Consider the following 16,347-nt stretch of genomic DNA (forward strand, 5'->3'; position numbering starts at 1 on the left):
ACGCCTGCCTCCAGTCCACAGCATCCAGCCTCCAAGTAGCCTTGGGAAGGGAATAAAATTTGACACACTGTTGGCTCTGTTGACAAAAATTTATCACATTCCCCCATTTTTAATAAAAACCTACCCAACGGTAGCACTTGCTCATACCTCTGTCAGGCTTTTTTAGATGAACAAAAATTACTTGCAATAAAACAGAGGTAAAATTTGCATTCCAACTGCTCATGTTCAATTACATAGAAAAACATTTAGGATCCTTTCCCAAAGTAAAAAGTTACAGTATTAAAACAAACTATGTTGATGTCATAGTTTCCACTGCTGCCACACTTGGTCTTCATTTGCATCCCTGAAAGAGGGAAAAGATTGGAAGGTCATGAACATTGTTGGTTCCTTAAAAGGAATCACTAGGCAGTGTGTTTAACACAAGAAGCCGGAGGGCAGGTTACACGACAGCAGCTGATTGAGTTAACTTTCCCTATTTCCTTCTGCCGTGGAAAAGGAGTCAGGCAGAGAGGTGCAGGGAATTGTCCACGACAGGCAGAAAATCACTGTCTAATCAGGAATGCTGAAGGCTTTCCTACCTCCCCAGCTCTGTCTGCTCCTGAGGATCCCCAAGCCTAGACTCCTGGAACCGGCGCATGGAACACACTGGAAGAGAAGCTGGGATTTGTTCGTAAACAATTTATTTTATTTCAAATATGTGCCCTTGTTGATTCCTCACGGATGCCTGGAGAATCATGTCTTCCACCAACCACACACACGACTGATTTGGAAATCCTCCACCTGACTTAGTTGCTGATGATACCTGGACACCGCCTCCCTCCTTTTCCTCCTCGGAAGCTCAAAGTATAGCTCAGAGTGAGCATAAACTTGCACCTTATACCGAAACAGCTAGAAATATAGTCGACAAAGAATTAGTGAATCAGCCACTCGGGGAGGCAGAGGGCTATGAATATACAGACAAACATAAAACATCTTATTGGGGTTTTTACCAATTCTCTTTTCTGCAAGGAAGATGCAAAACCACTTGGATTTCAGTGTCCTGCTGTTCCCTCCTCCTCATCCACCAACAGAAAGAAACAATACCAAAAATACTTGATGTTCCTAACGGGTATTTTTTTACAAGTATTTAAAATCTTGTCCCTCTCCTTCCAAAAAAGCAGGTGATGTGGTATGGAGTAAACAAGACCGGACAAAGCATGGATTTCACATGGATGAACTGCTGATTATCTCTTCTTACTATTTGGTATGGGTGTGTGCTTTGTATTTCCATTGACTTTAAGACATGAAGCAAGTTATTTTGGATGCTGATGCCAATCTGAGCATTAAGGAAAAACTAACAGTGCCAGGGTCCTGGAACAGGTGGTCATGGACTCATGGAAGTTTCTTGGTTTAATTATTTACACGGATGTTTTCAAATTATGGTCTGTGAAATATATTTTCCAAAGATGTTCTTATATTTGAGAAAAACAACAACAAAAAAAACACCCCTTGATCCAAATCCCATCTCTTTTTGTAAGTCTTGTTAAAAATTTTGATTCATCGATTCCTCTCAGCACACTTAAAAGCAGAATAGAGAGTAATGACATTGGTGTAAAAAAGAAAGAGAAAGACGCTGAGCTCTAAGGAGACCGACGCTCTTTCTTCAGGAGTAAATGACACTGAATGGTGTGGATTCGATTCTTTGCTGGGGCAAACTCCGGCTGAAGTTTTAGTGTTGACTCGTACCATTTCATTGCCTTTTCAAACTCTTCCTGTAAAGAAAGAGAGAAGATTGCAAAGAGTCAATTCTAAAAACACCAAACACACTTTCTTCGCCTTTCCTGTCTTACGTAGTTGTGTATGGTATGCACAAAAGTAACTGAACCTGAGGGAGGAGTGGTCCTTCCCTCTACCCCAGGTAACTGATATTTTCTTGGATTAAATACCCAATTCTGTATAATCTATGGAAGGGTGAGCAATTCTTGTTCACCTTTTCCTTTTGATAGTAGAACTTAGCATTCTTGCTGTTAAAAGTAGCTTTTAAAACAGGTTTCGGTCAGAATTTACATCGATCAAGGTTTTAACACCTTGGACAATGCAAAACCATCAACTAGGCTGAAAAGCCAACATTGCTAGAAACAACCTGAAATCACTTTTTAAGGATTACTCAAGATGAAGTAAAACCAAAACAAAACCCACCAAAATCTTAAAAAGCATATAATAGCTAGACAATTTCAATTGATAAGCTAGGCTCCAGAATGGCAGTAAGGAGCATCATGCTGAAATAACATCTATTTTTCTATAGCTGAAATCTAATTACCTACAGCACCCTACTTTCCTATTAACTAGGAAAGCACACCAACATCCAACAGTGTATTGGAAGAAGGAGAGAGGAAAAGATCCACGACATTCTGGGGTTTTAAGTTACTTTCAACACTGGTTTTGTTCTCTTAAGTTCCTTGTCTCAGTAAATCTATTTGTACAATAGAGATAATACTAATTTCTGGCCACATTATAAACACTGACTAAATCACTGTGAGTTGTAAAAAGTGTATTTTAATACAGCGTATTTTTAATACAGTTTCAATATGGAATTACACAGAAAATCCTATATTAGTTTGTGGGAGCATTGACACAGCAATGAAAACAAGAATCAGACCCTTCCATTTTAGATGTTGTAATTTACATTTGCTGTGATCTGATACTATTAAGATGTTCCTTTAGAGTCCAACAGTTTCAACAGCATCTATCCCAAGTTCTCAGTCCTTAACGTGGCCAACTGTTTCCCCTCTGTAAGACAACTTACTGAGAAGCTTTGCAGATAAATGAATGCTGGGCTCTACAATGCCATACTATCAATTAACATGACATCTACAATCTGTTGGTCAGTCACCTCTCAAATACAGCAAGTTAAAAATGATGTAAATAAACTAACTTGTCTTTATGTTAGTATAATTTAATCCAGAAGATGAATTTTGCCTCGTTGCTGCAGTCATTTCTTATAACGAATATAGAGCTTCATTGAGAAAACTTTTAGATCCAGGGAAAATGAAGTTATCCTTAGGCACTGTGCTAACTTGAAAAAGATACTGGCAAGACAAGCATCAAACTTAGACTTAATTTCTTCCAAGCAATTGTCAGAACACCTTAATAGAAACAAGTCATGCCTTGCTTCAGTTTGCTTCCACTGTGCATTTCAACTCTTCTCAACCTTGATAGCCATAATATATGATCACCTCCCCAGCTCGCCCTGTTATCTGTGTGATCCTCTCAACCACGGGAGCAAAACACTAAAGACAAATGTGTGACAAGTGATGAAAACTGGCAGTGATACTTAGGAATGTGTAATTGAAAACACTTTTGACACAGAAATAGAGATCAACTATGTCTCAGTCTAACTGTGCCTCTTTTACCCTTCACATGTACTGGCCCCGTTAATGATAGGGATGAAACACACAAGAACAAACCCAGCAGTAATAAGATAAAAGGGACGTTTTGTGTTCACAGTAAACACTGAAAGCTAAATCGTAGATTAGAATATATAGAGAACATGAAGAAATTTGAGTTCAATCTATAAATCATTTTGGGTGTTGATAATCCAGATGTTGAAACTAAACTTGCCTTGTGCTTGTTCACCACCACAATGAACTGGGATCTTATTGTGCTAAGCAAAGCTCTTCAGGATAGAGATCCAATTTATCATTAATGTCCAGTATTATAAAAACACCCTGTGTTTGTAGAGGCAGCCAACCCAAATTACCTATTGTTTACTACTGTCCTAAAGCTTTGCAGACAGCATTCTGAAGCCAGCTTATAGACTTGTTTGTCTTCAAGTATTAAAGGAATAACAAGAGTAAAATGAGTAATAAGAGTTCTGGCACTCAAAAATACTCTTTCTTGTTGATCTTACCCCAACTTCTTGAATGTTGCTCCTTCAAACTGATTTATGAGAGTAAGATTTGTATATTTCATGTCTAGATACTGTACCAAAGACAGATGTAAGTGGGTGACAGCACACTCACCATTGCTACATAGACATTTGCCAGCGTGAAATGATTAACCACAAAGTGTGGTGCTATTTCCACTGCCATGGTAGCCACAATGATGGCATCGTTCCAGAGTTTTGCATTGTGGAAGATGTTTGCTAGGCTTATTAGTGGTACATCCTGGAAGAGAAGAGCAGGTGATAAACAGTGAGGTTCTTTGCATTGGAACTGTCTCAGGATCAACAAGACCAATGGAAGACTCCACCACTCGGCCACTCTTACTTGGTTACTTCCCACTTCACTATCTGGTGCCTTTGAAAGTGATGAGCCAGATTTATTTTACTACGAAAGGGCATTTGGACCTGGGTTACGAAGAAGAAAACTTCACCTACACACATCTGCTCACAATAATAACAAACACTGCTGTGGCACAGATAACTCACAAAATTAACTCACAGAAGTGTCCTAGGATGTACATTACTTTTCAGATGACCTTGCACTAGTTTTCTCCCCAAAGATGAGATGCATCCTCAAGAGAAGCTCTTTTCTTTGACCACATTTCTTCAGCTCTTGCATAAAAAGGGAAGGAATATGAACAAAAAGGGACAGCAGGGAAGCGAAAAAAGGGTTTGCAGCTGATGCAGCAGTTTTTATCCTGCAACAGAATTCCTATAGATGCTGGATAAGAGCTAGAAATAAATTTTCCCAGTTAGTCACTGATGGTATGGTTTTTATTTCCTGGATTTCCAGACTGGGACCTTGTCTGACAAAACTGTTAAGCCCTGGCAGCCATAACAGACTCTCTGAGAGCTGGGCTTCAAAGGACAGAACACTGCGAAAGAGCAAGTCTTAGGTGCCCTCAGCAGGACAATAAACAATTCTGGATGTATTTGATCCCTGCCTCCTCAACCTCCACAAGGCAAGGAGTACCTTTGCTGGATAAGTCATTCACATTTGCAAAGCAGATCTTATGGAAGTCAAAATCCCAAAAGAAGCCCACAGGAAAATTAATTACCTTTTATTTACATGAGAAAAGGCACGAGAGAGTAGCCAGAGTGCAGAAAATGGAAGAGGAGGATGAAACAAAAGAGTAAATAGCTGTTAATTCAGTGCTAACTCTCACTGAGTTCAAGCTGCGGCTGGATCTTTACAAACAAGATCCAAGGTTTTCTCTGGAGGCAGCTTCAGTATGGAGGGCAAAACAAAGGCACAAATCCGGAGTCAGCCAACCCCAGGGAACATTACATCACATTTCTAGAAAACAACATTACTAAACCATGATCTTGCCATCCTGTAGTTTACAATCCATACTCTGACCCTCACAAGTCACACAGCCAAGGGCTCCATTTCTGAGGAACCATTCCCAGTTACATAGACAGGAAAACAAGCGAGAACTTGTTGTGTTAGATCTTGGTTCCAACTTCGTGTTAAAAGGACAAGTGCCAAGAGACAGGATTACAGGAGAGAGACATAGATACACAGGACAAGAAGTGGGAATGTGCATTTCTTAGCTGAGGCATTTCTACTGCTAATGGCTAAATCCTCCTAACGATACGCTGAGTGTAAATTCCTTTGTCTCCTGATTTTCAGAGAAGGATTTAAGACCAAGGGTCAAAAAAAGGAGTACACATTTCACCATCCTGCCCCCCTTTGCTGTTCAGGTCCCAGTGTGAAATCTGCAATGTTGAGTGAGGAGCCTATATTGCATTTATCAGTTTGAAGTGGGGGGGCTGGTGTATAAGAATAGATGTCGCAATGCTCAGCATTGTATGTGGCAAGGTGAAGGGTACAAAGCACTTAGGTCAACTGAAACATTAACAGAAGATTACGTCCGAAGTCCTGCCTTTCTTGGAGTAAAGCACAACTGCCACACAAAGGTGCTAGTGCCCAGCTGAGATTCACAGCCCAAACACTTCAGATTTAAGCATTTAAGTTAGATCTCACCTCCTCCCCTCTTTAAACACATAACCAGAAAATATTTACCCCGCATCTCAGAAGACTTGTCCAGTCAAAGGCTGATGAAGACTCCAAGTCCTACATAACAGGAGGAAGGTTGAGCCTGCATTGCCCAGAGGTGTCAAACCCACTGACGTGCAGAAACTTCCTCAGAACCCCTTTTGCAGTTGCCCTTTCCCTTACTCTTTTTTAAGGAGAGACCGTTCACACTAAACATGTGGTGAAAGTTGTGAGGTTTCACCACAACTAGCTCATACCTAACACATTATAGACACTGATACACACGATATTGGTCTTAATGGTAGTCTGTGAAAGCTTTATAGTGACAAGCAAAACACTGTTTCATCTGAGTAGTGGGCACATGCATACACACCTTCATGTGATGGGGTGCATAGTGCAGTGCTTGCCGTAAGCAATCGATTGCCTTCTTTCCTTGGCCTTTCACTCTCCAGTAAAGAGCTGCCATGCTAGACAGGACCCATGAAGTCTGATTCTGACAAAAGAAGAACACAAAAACCAGTCATGTAAACACCTTTAGTAAAGTCTTCCTGTCTTTGACTCTTCCAATTTATTTATATATTGAGGTAGAGGGTGTTACACTTAAAAATAGCATTAAACTATTTCAAAGCAGCAAAAAGTTTCTTATCTAACAACATATATGCAATAGTCAGGTAAATGAGATTGCCAAATGAAACAGATTCCAAGTGCAGCATCACTTTCTTAAGAAAGGAATAGCAGCTAAATAGCTTGAAACAGCAACAAAAGTTTCAGCAGCCACAACAGCTTCTAGCTGAGCATCTAGATGTGCATACGTATCACCCAACGTAAAGCAACAAACTCAGCTAACTTAGCTGATTGGGCTCTCTTTTGCCCTTTTTCTCTGGGAAAAGGAAGGATGCTCTGGGATGCAGCTCAGAGCAGAAGCCTGACAAGATTAGCTGATTAAGTTTGGTTCCTAAAGCTGGCTGACTCCCATGTCACGTGTTAGAAAGCAAAATACTATGTGCTTGAATTCTATGGACTCAGACACAGTAAATGAATGTTTATGCTCACATATGCAATTAGATAAGTAGCCATCTTGATTTGTTTGATTAGCTCTTGTGAATACTGAATGAGACTGGTAGACACAAGAACTGTACTGCATTTCCAACACAGCTAGCTTTACTGAGAATGCCTTTTCTGCTCTCAGCACTCGATTTTCAGCTTATGTGGATAAAGCTTGCTGCCTGCAGGGGAATCTGTAGCATGTAAGAGAAAGAGTTAGTATACGTCTGAAGTATATAAAGAAACTAAGTCCTGCAACATGAGCATAATATCTTTACTTTCTGGGAATGACAAATACATGCTTTAGTTTCAAAGCACAATAAGCTCCTAGGATGGCTTTTGGTAGAACAGGCTAAGGGCACCAAACTGTTTTGGCTGAGCTCTCTCTTCTACAGCAGCTTGGGATCTCCTCCCCACTAACCGTAAACATATAACAATAATCCCTATATTCTTATCCACCTTGTAGATCCTGAGAAAATGATGTCCCTAACCATCTCCTCCCAAGGCCCTCAGCTGAGGTCCTTCACAGCCTTAACCTAGCTTGGAAGCTGGGCTTTCTCTGGGGAGAACAGTTGGTGCAGCCTTGCATATGGTGCCGTACCTCTACCTGAACACATCTGACACTTCAGCCCAACACTGCATAAGGTAAAAGGAAGTAAGAAGTATAAGCTGTCTGACCACTGCATGCCAGGATCATGACTGGATAGGAAACTTTCCACAAACTCCAAGTCAATGCAGCACAGAAAGAAAGAAAGAGGAGGGCTGAGAACCACTGAAACAGATTCAGATATATATCCAACAACCAGCAATACTGCTCACTACAGGGCTGGAAACACTGGGAAATCTGACAAGCTTAAGTTTACTAGAGAGCTATGCAAGATGCTTGACAGTTTAAGCACAGGATAGAGCTTAACAAAATACCTGTGAGGGCATTACAGACGCTGAACAGACACAAATCCCTAGTCCAAGTACTAATACACTCCTTGACTGGGATTTCAGACAAACGGTTCAGGACTGCATCGACCACTGTGTCAGTCATGAGCAGTGAGCCCAGACTCCTTATTTTTCTCATGTACGCATACCTTATCCAAAGCTTTTGCTATTCGAGTACCAACTTGTTCTAATGACTGGGGGGAGTACTGGTCTTTGCCAAGATTTTGTAGCACCTGTGGAAGACAAAGAACAGGCTATAGCTGGAACATGGTAAGAGTCATCCCTCACTTGTTGGTTGCTTATTTCCCCAGCCTTTCACAAATGCCTTAACTTGTTCCAACCTAAACATAGAAACATAGAATAGTTTGGGTTGGAAAGGACCTGAAGATCATCCAGTTCCAACCCCCCTGCCATGGGCAGAGACACCTCACACTAAACTATGTCACCCAAGGGTCTGTCCAGCCTGGCCTTGAACACCACCAGGGATGGAGCATTAACAACTTCCCTGGGCAACCCATTCCAGTGCCTCACCACCCTCACAGTAAAGAACTTCTTCCTTATATCCAGTCTAAACTTCCCCTGTTTCAGTTTGAACCCGTTACCCCTTGTCCTGTCACTACAGTCCCTAATGAAGAGTCCCTCCCCAGCATCCCTATAGGCCCCCTTCAGATACTGGAAGCTGCTATGAGGTCTCCACGCAGCCTTCTCTTCTCCAGGCTGAACAGCCCCAGCTTTCTCAGCCTGTCTTCATACGGGAGGTGCTCCAGTCCTTGATCATCCTCGTGGCCTCCTCTGGACCTGTTCCAACAGTTCCATGTCCTTTTTATGTTGAGGACATCAGAACTGCACACAATACTCCAGGTGAGGTCTCACAAGAGCAGAGTAGAGGGGCAGGATCACCTCCTTCGACCTGCTGGTCACGCTCCTTTTGATGCAGCCCAGGATACGGTTGGCTTTCTGGGCTGCAAGCGCACACTGAAGCCGGCTCATGTTCATTTTCTCATCAACCAACACCCACAACATCACTGTCTATCTTGAGTTAATACTATCCCTATTATCACATTGTGTTATAACTCCATGGCACTGAATACTAAGAATACTGAGAAGTTTTATGTATGCTCAGTTGGACTTTTCTTTCAGTAATTCACCCATCAAGACATAAATACAAATACACAAACAGTGGTTTAGGATTTCCCTGAGGCCAAATCATAGAGGGCTGGGAAAACATTCTGGTAAAATATAGCTTTTAGCCTGCATTGTTCTTAGTTTTATCCAGGCATTCACTCACTGAAGGTCACTTCTGCAGACAGGGCACTGATCTAAATGCACCTTGAATCCGCCATGCTATGGTCATTTTTGTGTGACAGCCTTCAACTCTGACATACCTCTTTCAGTTGACTTTCTCCAGTGTAATGCAAACTGCCCCGACTAGAGACACCTTGCAAGTGGTCCAAAGTATGCATGCTGGCTGGCAGATTTGGGTTACAGAGGGGCTCCATGGCTGGTTCTTGCAGCTGTGTGGCAAAATCAATGTGCTCTGTAATGCTACAAAGGTCATAAACCAAGCTGAATCAGTCAGAAGAAGAAAACAGAATAGTCCTTACAAAGTCTTCTAATGAGTATAAATCGTCCATAACCTGGCTGAATCTCATTTGAATAGCTCAAGAAGCAAGAGAAACCAGATTTCCTATCTGTACTTCCACTTTCCTTTGCAAATCTATCGATGAAGTACCATGTTTCCAAACTTCTTTGAAATCCTGACAGTTCTTTCTTATTTTAAAGAACCCTGAAGTCTTCAGTTTATGCACACTGAAGGCCATATAACTGTCTTGCTTTGTGGGAGTAGCTTATTGAAGGCTCACATACAAGATACTTACTCAATGTTTTTAGCAGAAACAGCAAGCCATGTGCTGGCTACAGTTGTAAGCTCTACCCTACGGAGTTTCAGGCATTCATCAGGACTTGGCCAGCCAAGGCTACGATAGTCACGTCTCTTTCCTTGAGAAAGGAAAAAAATACATAGAGAAGAAACTGTCTGGAAGCAGAAGGACATCCTACTTCCCTACAGTGATTTACAAAACACAGCAGTGGATACATTCCCTATGGTATAAAAGTCATGGTCCTGCAGTCAGATTTCTTTCAGAACTTTCCTGAACCTAAATGGACTGGAACTGGTGGGATCCAAAGACAGAACCAGATCCTACGCAAGACAGATTAGGAGGTGGAGTTTTAAATACCATTTCATTACACTTTTTCAACAGCTACAGATGAACAATTGCCACCCTTGTTTATAGGCAATACCTCTACTTAAATGTCCTTAAAGAAAGTTTGGAAGTGATCATTTACGTTCTACAGCTACGGTACAAACTAATAAAAGCTGACTGCATCTTCTGACAACCCCAGGTGAAAAATACTGCCATTTCTTTTCAATGAATATTGTTTAAGACAGAGATTGGCTTTTACCGCATTCTTACGTTCAACATAGCAACACTTCTGAAACTGTTAAGCAACTACACTTCAGTCCTCCCATTCTGCAGACATGTTAACCAAGGTAGGGAAAGGTTAAATAATTTGCTTTACATTAACAAATAGATCACTGGGAGAAACAAGAACCCAATCTTTACATTTAAACCAACTCCTGCTGAAATCTTTCCCTTACATTTGGCGGATACTGTACCAAGTCCTAGGAATCCAGCTTGTGTTAACTGTTGGGAAACATTTTCCTCTCATTTGAGAAACATCCAACTGTTTGAAATGTAAGAGGAATTCATTGTAGACGTAAATTTGCACAGTGGGAAGCCAAGTTTAACAACGTGCCAGTCTATTGCACCAGCTATGCAGACAGGGTTTCAATAGTTATTTCTAGTTACCTGAAATTTTGCCCATTTGGATGCAAATCCTATTTCCCATCCAAGGCATAGTAAACTGCTTTACCATAACTGTGTACAGTAATGAGTAAGTCTGTAAGACCATGACCATGTCTTTCCTAAAGTATTCTGATTAAAGGAAAATTAGCTTTGAGAATCACTGAGGAACTTCAGAGGGGAATGATCAGTTCTGATCACCACCACTGTGATCTACCTGCTTGTGAGTTCTGATCTGCACAAAGAGCAAAAGATAGTGAGAGGCATGGAAGTGCTACACAGAGCCAGTTCAGCAGCCAAACAGAGGACAGATACCATCATTTCCCTGTTCTACCATGAATAACCTGAGTGACCTCCAATATGTTACTTAAATTTTTGTCCAAAAAGAGGATGTCAGCAGAGCCTGCCCCACAGGAGCATTAGGAAGGTAACTACTTTATAACTGAGGGATGCTATGTAATCAAGCCACAAAGTAGCTCAGAGGGAGAGAAGATACACGGAGGAAATGCCAAGTGTGTGCTCACAAATGATGATCCCTTCTCCCCTATTTACATATTTAATTTCGTAACTTACGTTAGACAGTTGCTAAAATAGGAGCTTGTTAAAGATTTAACGTAAAAGCTTTCAAAATGTGAAACCACTTTCCAGGTCATCAAATCCTCAAGGACTAAAATGTAGTGGAGAACACATCTTTGCTTACATGTCAGCTCTATGACATTAAGATTTTAGCTCCACTGAAATGAGCGTAAAACAAAAAGTATGAGGCCCAATTCCTTTGGTTCTCCTCTTTGGCCACATTAGGTTCCAGCAACATGAAATTTCATCCCATGCAATCGTGCTGATGACTTCTGCCCACCTGAATGTAGCAGTGGCACCAGCTTGCACCATATCAGTAGACCACTCTCCAATGCCTCTTACTCAACTAGCAAAAGCTCCACCTCCCTCTCTAAACCTCCTCATTTACACTGGTACAAAACTACTCTTCTGTAGCTCCATTATCTGGAAGAGAGCCTCTATGTTTTCTCCTATATCATCACCAAACCAATCACAACAGACCACTTTTAAGATGTGTTTTGGTTTTATGAGATCAAGCTTTCTGTGTTCTTTTTTGAGTTGTGTCTTCTGTTTAGTGAGCAACCAATTCAAGCTCTCATCCTGCATTTGTCCCTGCTGTTTCATCTGACAAACTAACTTCTTTGACTACTCACCCCCTCTCTCCTTTACTACTTCTATATCTACCTCTTTCATTCTCCACTCCTATCCCATTATCCCCTGAAGACCTGGGAATTAACTAGAAAGTTTTCATTCAGGAGACAAAGTTATGCTGTACTTCACGCTAAAGGTGGAGATGGAAGAGAATTTATCCAAAGGCATATTCACTACATAGTCTTTGTGACACATATTTATGGTAGTAAACCAGTGTAATATAAAAGCTGCAAAGGAAACAAACCAGAGTAATATAGGAGTTGGAAACGACTTGCTTTCTCTAGAATCAGCAGGTTACCTATTGGTCCAGGAGAAGGTATCTTTGGTCCACTGATCTCCAGGGCAGTTTGGTAAAAGTTTTCATTGTCTCCATTAGTCCCTTCTTCCCCGTTTCTCCCAACTGGCTCCTGGAGATCCAAGCTTTCAGCTTTTGGTTTCTTTAAACGTTTGACCTGAAAAGTGATCTATCAAAAGAACAGTATTAGCAAGGTTAACATTATGAAACGCCATGACTGTTATCAGCTCCAATACACTACTTGTTTTAGCCCAAAGATTCCATTTCAAAGATGCTAAAGATGAGATCTTTCTCTCCCTCCCAACTCCACGCCAACCCATTCTCTACGGTCTGCCCACTCTCACTGCATCACACTATGCAAACAAAGTACACAACTCCAAATCAAAGGACAAAGGAGAAAACCATCTTAACTGTTCAGAACTGAAAGGCAGTTTTCATTATGTATTTTGTTTGTAACACGATCATTCAGGTATTTCATTTTCTCATGCAAGCTAGAACTTTTGGTTAGAGACTTTTCTCCTTTTAACTGTGAGCAAGAAGTTTGAGGGCACCCAGCATCATTCAACACCTAAGCTCTTGCTGCTGATACTCAAGGCTTTTAATGTCAGGTTTAGTGATGCAGAGGCCCTTCTATTAGAAGATGGACTGAAACTACTTGTTCATTTCACACAAGCCATGAACCAGCTCTTTGAGGCCCATAGGGCATTTCCTACATATATTCCAGTGTTCAACACCCTGGCCTGTCCTCATCTTTCTCTCCTCCCCTTATACTATTATAAGTTGGTACAAGACTTCACTAAACCCATCCAAACTTACCCATTCAGCTTCATCATCATCACCACAGTCCCCAAAACAGGAGCTAGCCAGTCCATCCTGAGATCCCTTCTTTAGGACTCGGATTCCCTGCAAGTCCATCCGACGACCTTTTACCTCCAGTGCCCCTTCAAAAGCTTCCTGAGGCCAAGAGTTTTCAAACTCATCCACCAAAGCCAGCATCTCTTCAGACATCTGATCATCTTCTAAACCCTCCATCCCTTCCGAACCGTTGCTTTCTGCAGTGACTGCGTCTAAGAGGGAATACCATAAAAGCTTCTTTTCCTGGTACTTCCAAAAATCACATCAAAAAAGATCTATTTTCTGTGAGCTGACTTTTCCACTTGCACAAACCAAGTGTCACCGACTGCTTACTGCACACTTCAAATGGAGAGGGGGCCTGGAAAATGCAGATTTCCCTGCTACAAATAAGCATCATCTACAGCTTCAAAATCAGCTCCTCTAGACCACTTACATCAGTTTCCTTTCCAAACCACAGGTCTGCCTTGTTTGGGGGAGTAAATGGGTAGTGTCTCTCCTCTACATATATGCATTAAACACTGATGAAAGCTCCCTCTACCTTAACCATAGATGCTGGTTTTCTTCCCTTCTGTCTGGCATAGCTGAATTCACTGAGGTACAACCACCACGTTTGTAAACTCTCGCAAAAACCTACATCCTTTAGCTTGGAAAATGTCTAAACATTTGTTTTATTGAATGCATTTTGATGTTTAGCTTGCAGAAGAACAACAGTGAACAGAAAAAAAACTGGTTTTAAGGGTTACTTTTTGCTTTAGGGAGGGGGAAAAGTAGCTTTTTTGGAGGAAGGAAGACAGCTCTAGAGCCTGATTCATTCGGTGGCACTGATTTTGTAAGGTTGAACTTACTCTCCAGTCTCAAGAAGGAGGGACCCCTTGCTAAACTCTGAGTAAGGACTTCTGGATCTTCGGTACCTCCCTCTGAGCGTCCTTCTGCCACTGCAGTAACTGACTCATAGTGGTCTTCAAAGTATTTCTCTTTGTCGTGACTGCCATCTGGATTTTTCTCATGACAGTGGCCTGAAAGAGAGATATTCACTGACACACCACGTAAGCCTGCTCCTCAAGGCTACAAGCACAGAAGCCGTACTGCAGAAGCTACACTCTTCTAGTTTTCTACATATGGATTAGCAGAGTAACTCTACAAAGACTTCATTCAGTGATTAAAAAGCTAATGTGCCTCTTGACAAGGCAGATCACCTAAAACAGTTACAGGAAACCATGTTAATAGGTATACACAATGAAGTACTAAAGAAGGAAAAATCAGTTCTCTTTTGAGGGAAGGTTACACAGTGCATAGGAAACAACTGTGTGCTGGTGGCCACCCCAATGAGCATTCCCAAGACATATTTTTAGTGACAATGCACCATATGTGGGGCTTGCCTGCCATAAACTTCCCTAAGACACCATAACGTTCCCATGCATAAGAAAAAGGGCCAAGGCAGACTGACATGTGATTGCCAGGCTCTGACCTTCTGAGCCAGCAACAGGCAGCCCATAGGTAAGATTAGCTCATTAGGCAGACAGACAAAAGCTACAAGTATTAATATGTGCCAAAACCCAGTTTATTCAGCTGAAAATTTAACATCTATAATTCTGTGGTCAGGTTCCACCAAATGCAAAGATCTAGGAATAACACTGGAAAAAGCCAAATGCAGAGCCAGCAATAAGCAGGTAAAAAAAAACACTAAAGAGCAAACTTGCAACACAAGCATTGGAGCATCCTTCAGTGAGATACTGTTAAGCTTAAAGGGTAACCACCTGCACCTTTGTGGCAATATATTTTATCTTTAATACATTTTAACTGAAGATCTGAGAGCTTCTAACAGCAATTACTTGCCAGTGTTTGAGGAGAAGAGATGCTCAGAGAGCTGCTGCCACGACCCTCCGAGTTGCACAGCTAAGAGACAGGATTCTTCATATGGGGAGAAGCTGCCCCAAACCCCACTGCACAGCTATGGGGCTGAGACATGGACCAGGGTACCTGCCTCTTATCACATGGGAAGCATGTCCCCACAGAGAGAAACATATTCTGTGTACGAAGCTGCTGCTCTCAAACCTTCCTTTCAATCACTTGTGAGTCAAAATAGCATACATACACAAATGAATTAAGAAGCACATAGTGAATCAAAGAAAGCTTAAATTAAATGCAAGATTCTCAAGTATGTTCCCCATTCTACCCTCATGAATGCAAATGGCACTGCTCCATGCATATGAAAACCACTATTTTTTTAAGCTAGCAGCATAAAATATGAGAATGTGAAGAAATTAGATCAGTGCCTCCTTTCTTCTCCATGCAATGATCCTATGTTACAAAACAGTACTTTGAAGTCTCACTCTTTATCAGGCCAGCAGGACAAGGGAGTGATTCTAACTCTTGTGTAAGGATAACCTGGTCCATCACCTCTCAGCAAAGTGAAACCATAGCTTTTTGCTGGATGGTCTCTACTTTTGCATCTGTGAACACTCTGGTGGCATGTTTGGAGGAGAAACAGTTTTCTAGGGGGGTATGGTGGTGTGACCAAGGATCAAATAAAACTATACTCATAAACCCTCTGAGGAAACTATTTCCAGACCCACCTTTTCTGCTGTATAGAAGTCAAACAATGTATTTTATGAGCAAATATGCAAACCAGACGCAGTTAACTTCATAAACTTTTCTAGCATCTGCCATAGTTATGCTCTGCCTTTCCTACTCTATCATTCATTGACTCTTTCTTTAATCCCCTCCTCACTTCCTCCATGCAGCCAATAGAAAATTAATTGGTTTCATCAAAACAAACAAAAAAATCACTTCACCCTATAGAGATCCTCATGTTTAATTTATGAGAGATGGTATGCACAGAACCCTCAAGCTGAAACCAGTCCCCCCTGCCTGCCATCAAACCAGCCTGATTCTGATGCAAGTCAGGTGTGTTTCAGTAATGCGATGACCACAACTCCCTTTGCTGAAGGTCAACTCACCATTCGTGTAAAGAACAAAAGCAAAAGGGCTGAAAAAGAGACCACTGTTTTCAAGTGAACTAGAAACAGCAAAAAGAGAGGGAAAAAAAGCAAAAGGAAAAGAAAAACCACTTAAAATTCTACTTAAGAGGGACTCTGTTAATTTAGAAACCGAGACTCGACGAACAGTGGCTTTCTTGGGATCTGACAGCTGCTATATATAGAAACCTGAGTGGCCTCCTTCTTCAAGTTGTTGCTTTCAGTTGTCTAACGTCACTGGTTGAAAAACC

General features: G+C 41.4%; 1 protein-coding gene across 1 annotated transcript in view; it reads right to left on the minus strand.

The window, feature by feature from the left end:
- Positions 1-663: 663 nt before the first annotated feature.
- TTC17 (tetratricopeptide repeat domain 17) overlaps positions 664-16,347 on the minus strand; it is a 61,902-nt gene continuing 46,218 nt past the window's right edge. Inside the window, exons 17-25 of the mRNA XM_057408711.1 lie at positions 13,964-14,134; positions 13,080-13,330; positions 12,267-12,432; positions 9,776-9,896; positions 9,284-9,443; positions 8,048-8,131; positions 6,295-6,414; positions 4,002-4,145; positions 664-1,751 (exon numbers count right to left, since the gene is read on the minus strand). Coding sequence (XP_057264694.1) covers positions 1,620-1,751; positions 4,002-4,145; positions 6,295-6,414; positions 8,048-8,131; positions 9,284-9,443; positions 9,776-9,896; positions 12,267-12,432; positions 13,080-13,330; positions 13,964-14,134 — 1,349 coding nt within the window. The 3' untranslated portion in view covers positions 664-1,619. The remainder of the gene's footprint in view (positions 1,752-4,001; positions 4,146-6,294; positions 6,415-8,047; positions 8,132-9,283; positions 9,444-9,775; positions 9,897-12,266; positions 12,433-13,079; positions 13,331-13,963; positions 14,135-16,347) is intronic.

Source organism: Pezoporus wallicus, unplaced genomic scaffold, assembly GCF_028554395.1.
Source record: "Pezoporus wallicus isolate ANWC-B61680 ecotype Strahan unplaced genomic scaffold, APGP_CSIRO_Pwel_v1 contig_6382, whole genome shotgun sequence".
Classification (NCBI taxonomy): Eukaryota; Metazoa; Chordata; class Aves; order Psittaciformes; family Psittacidae; genus Pezoporus; species Pezoporus wallicus.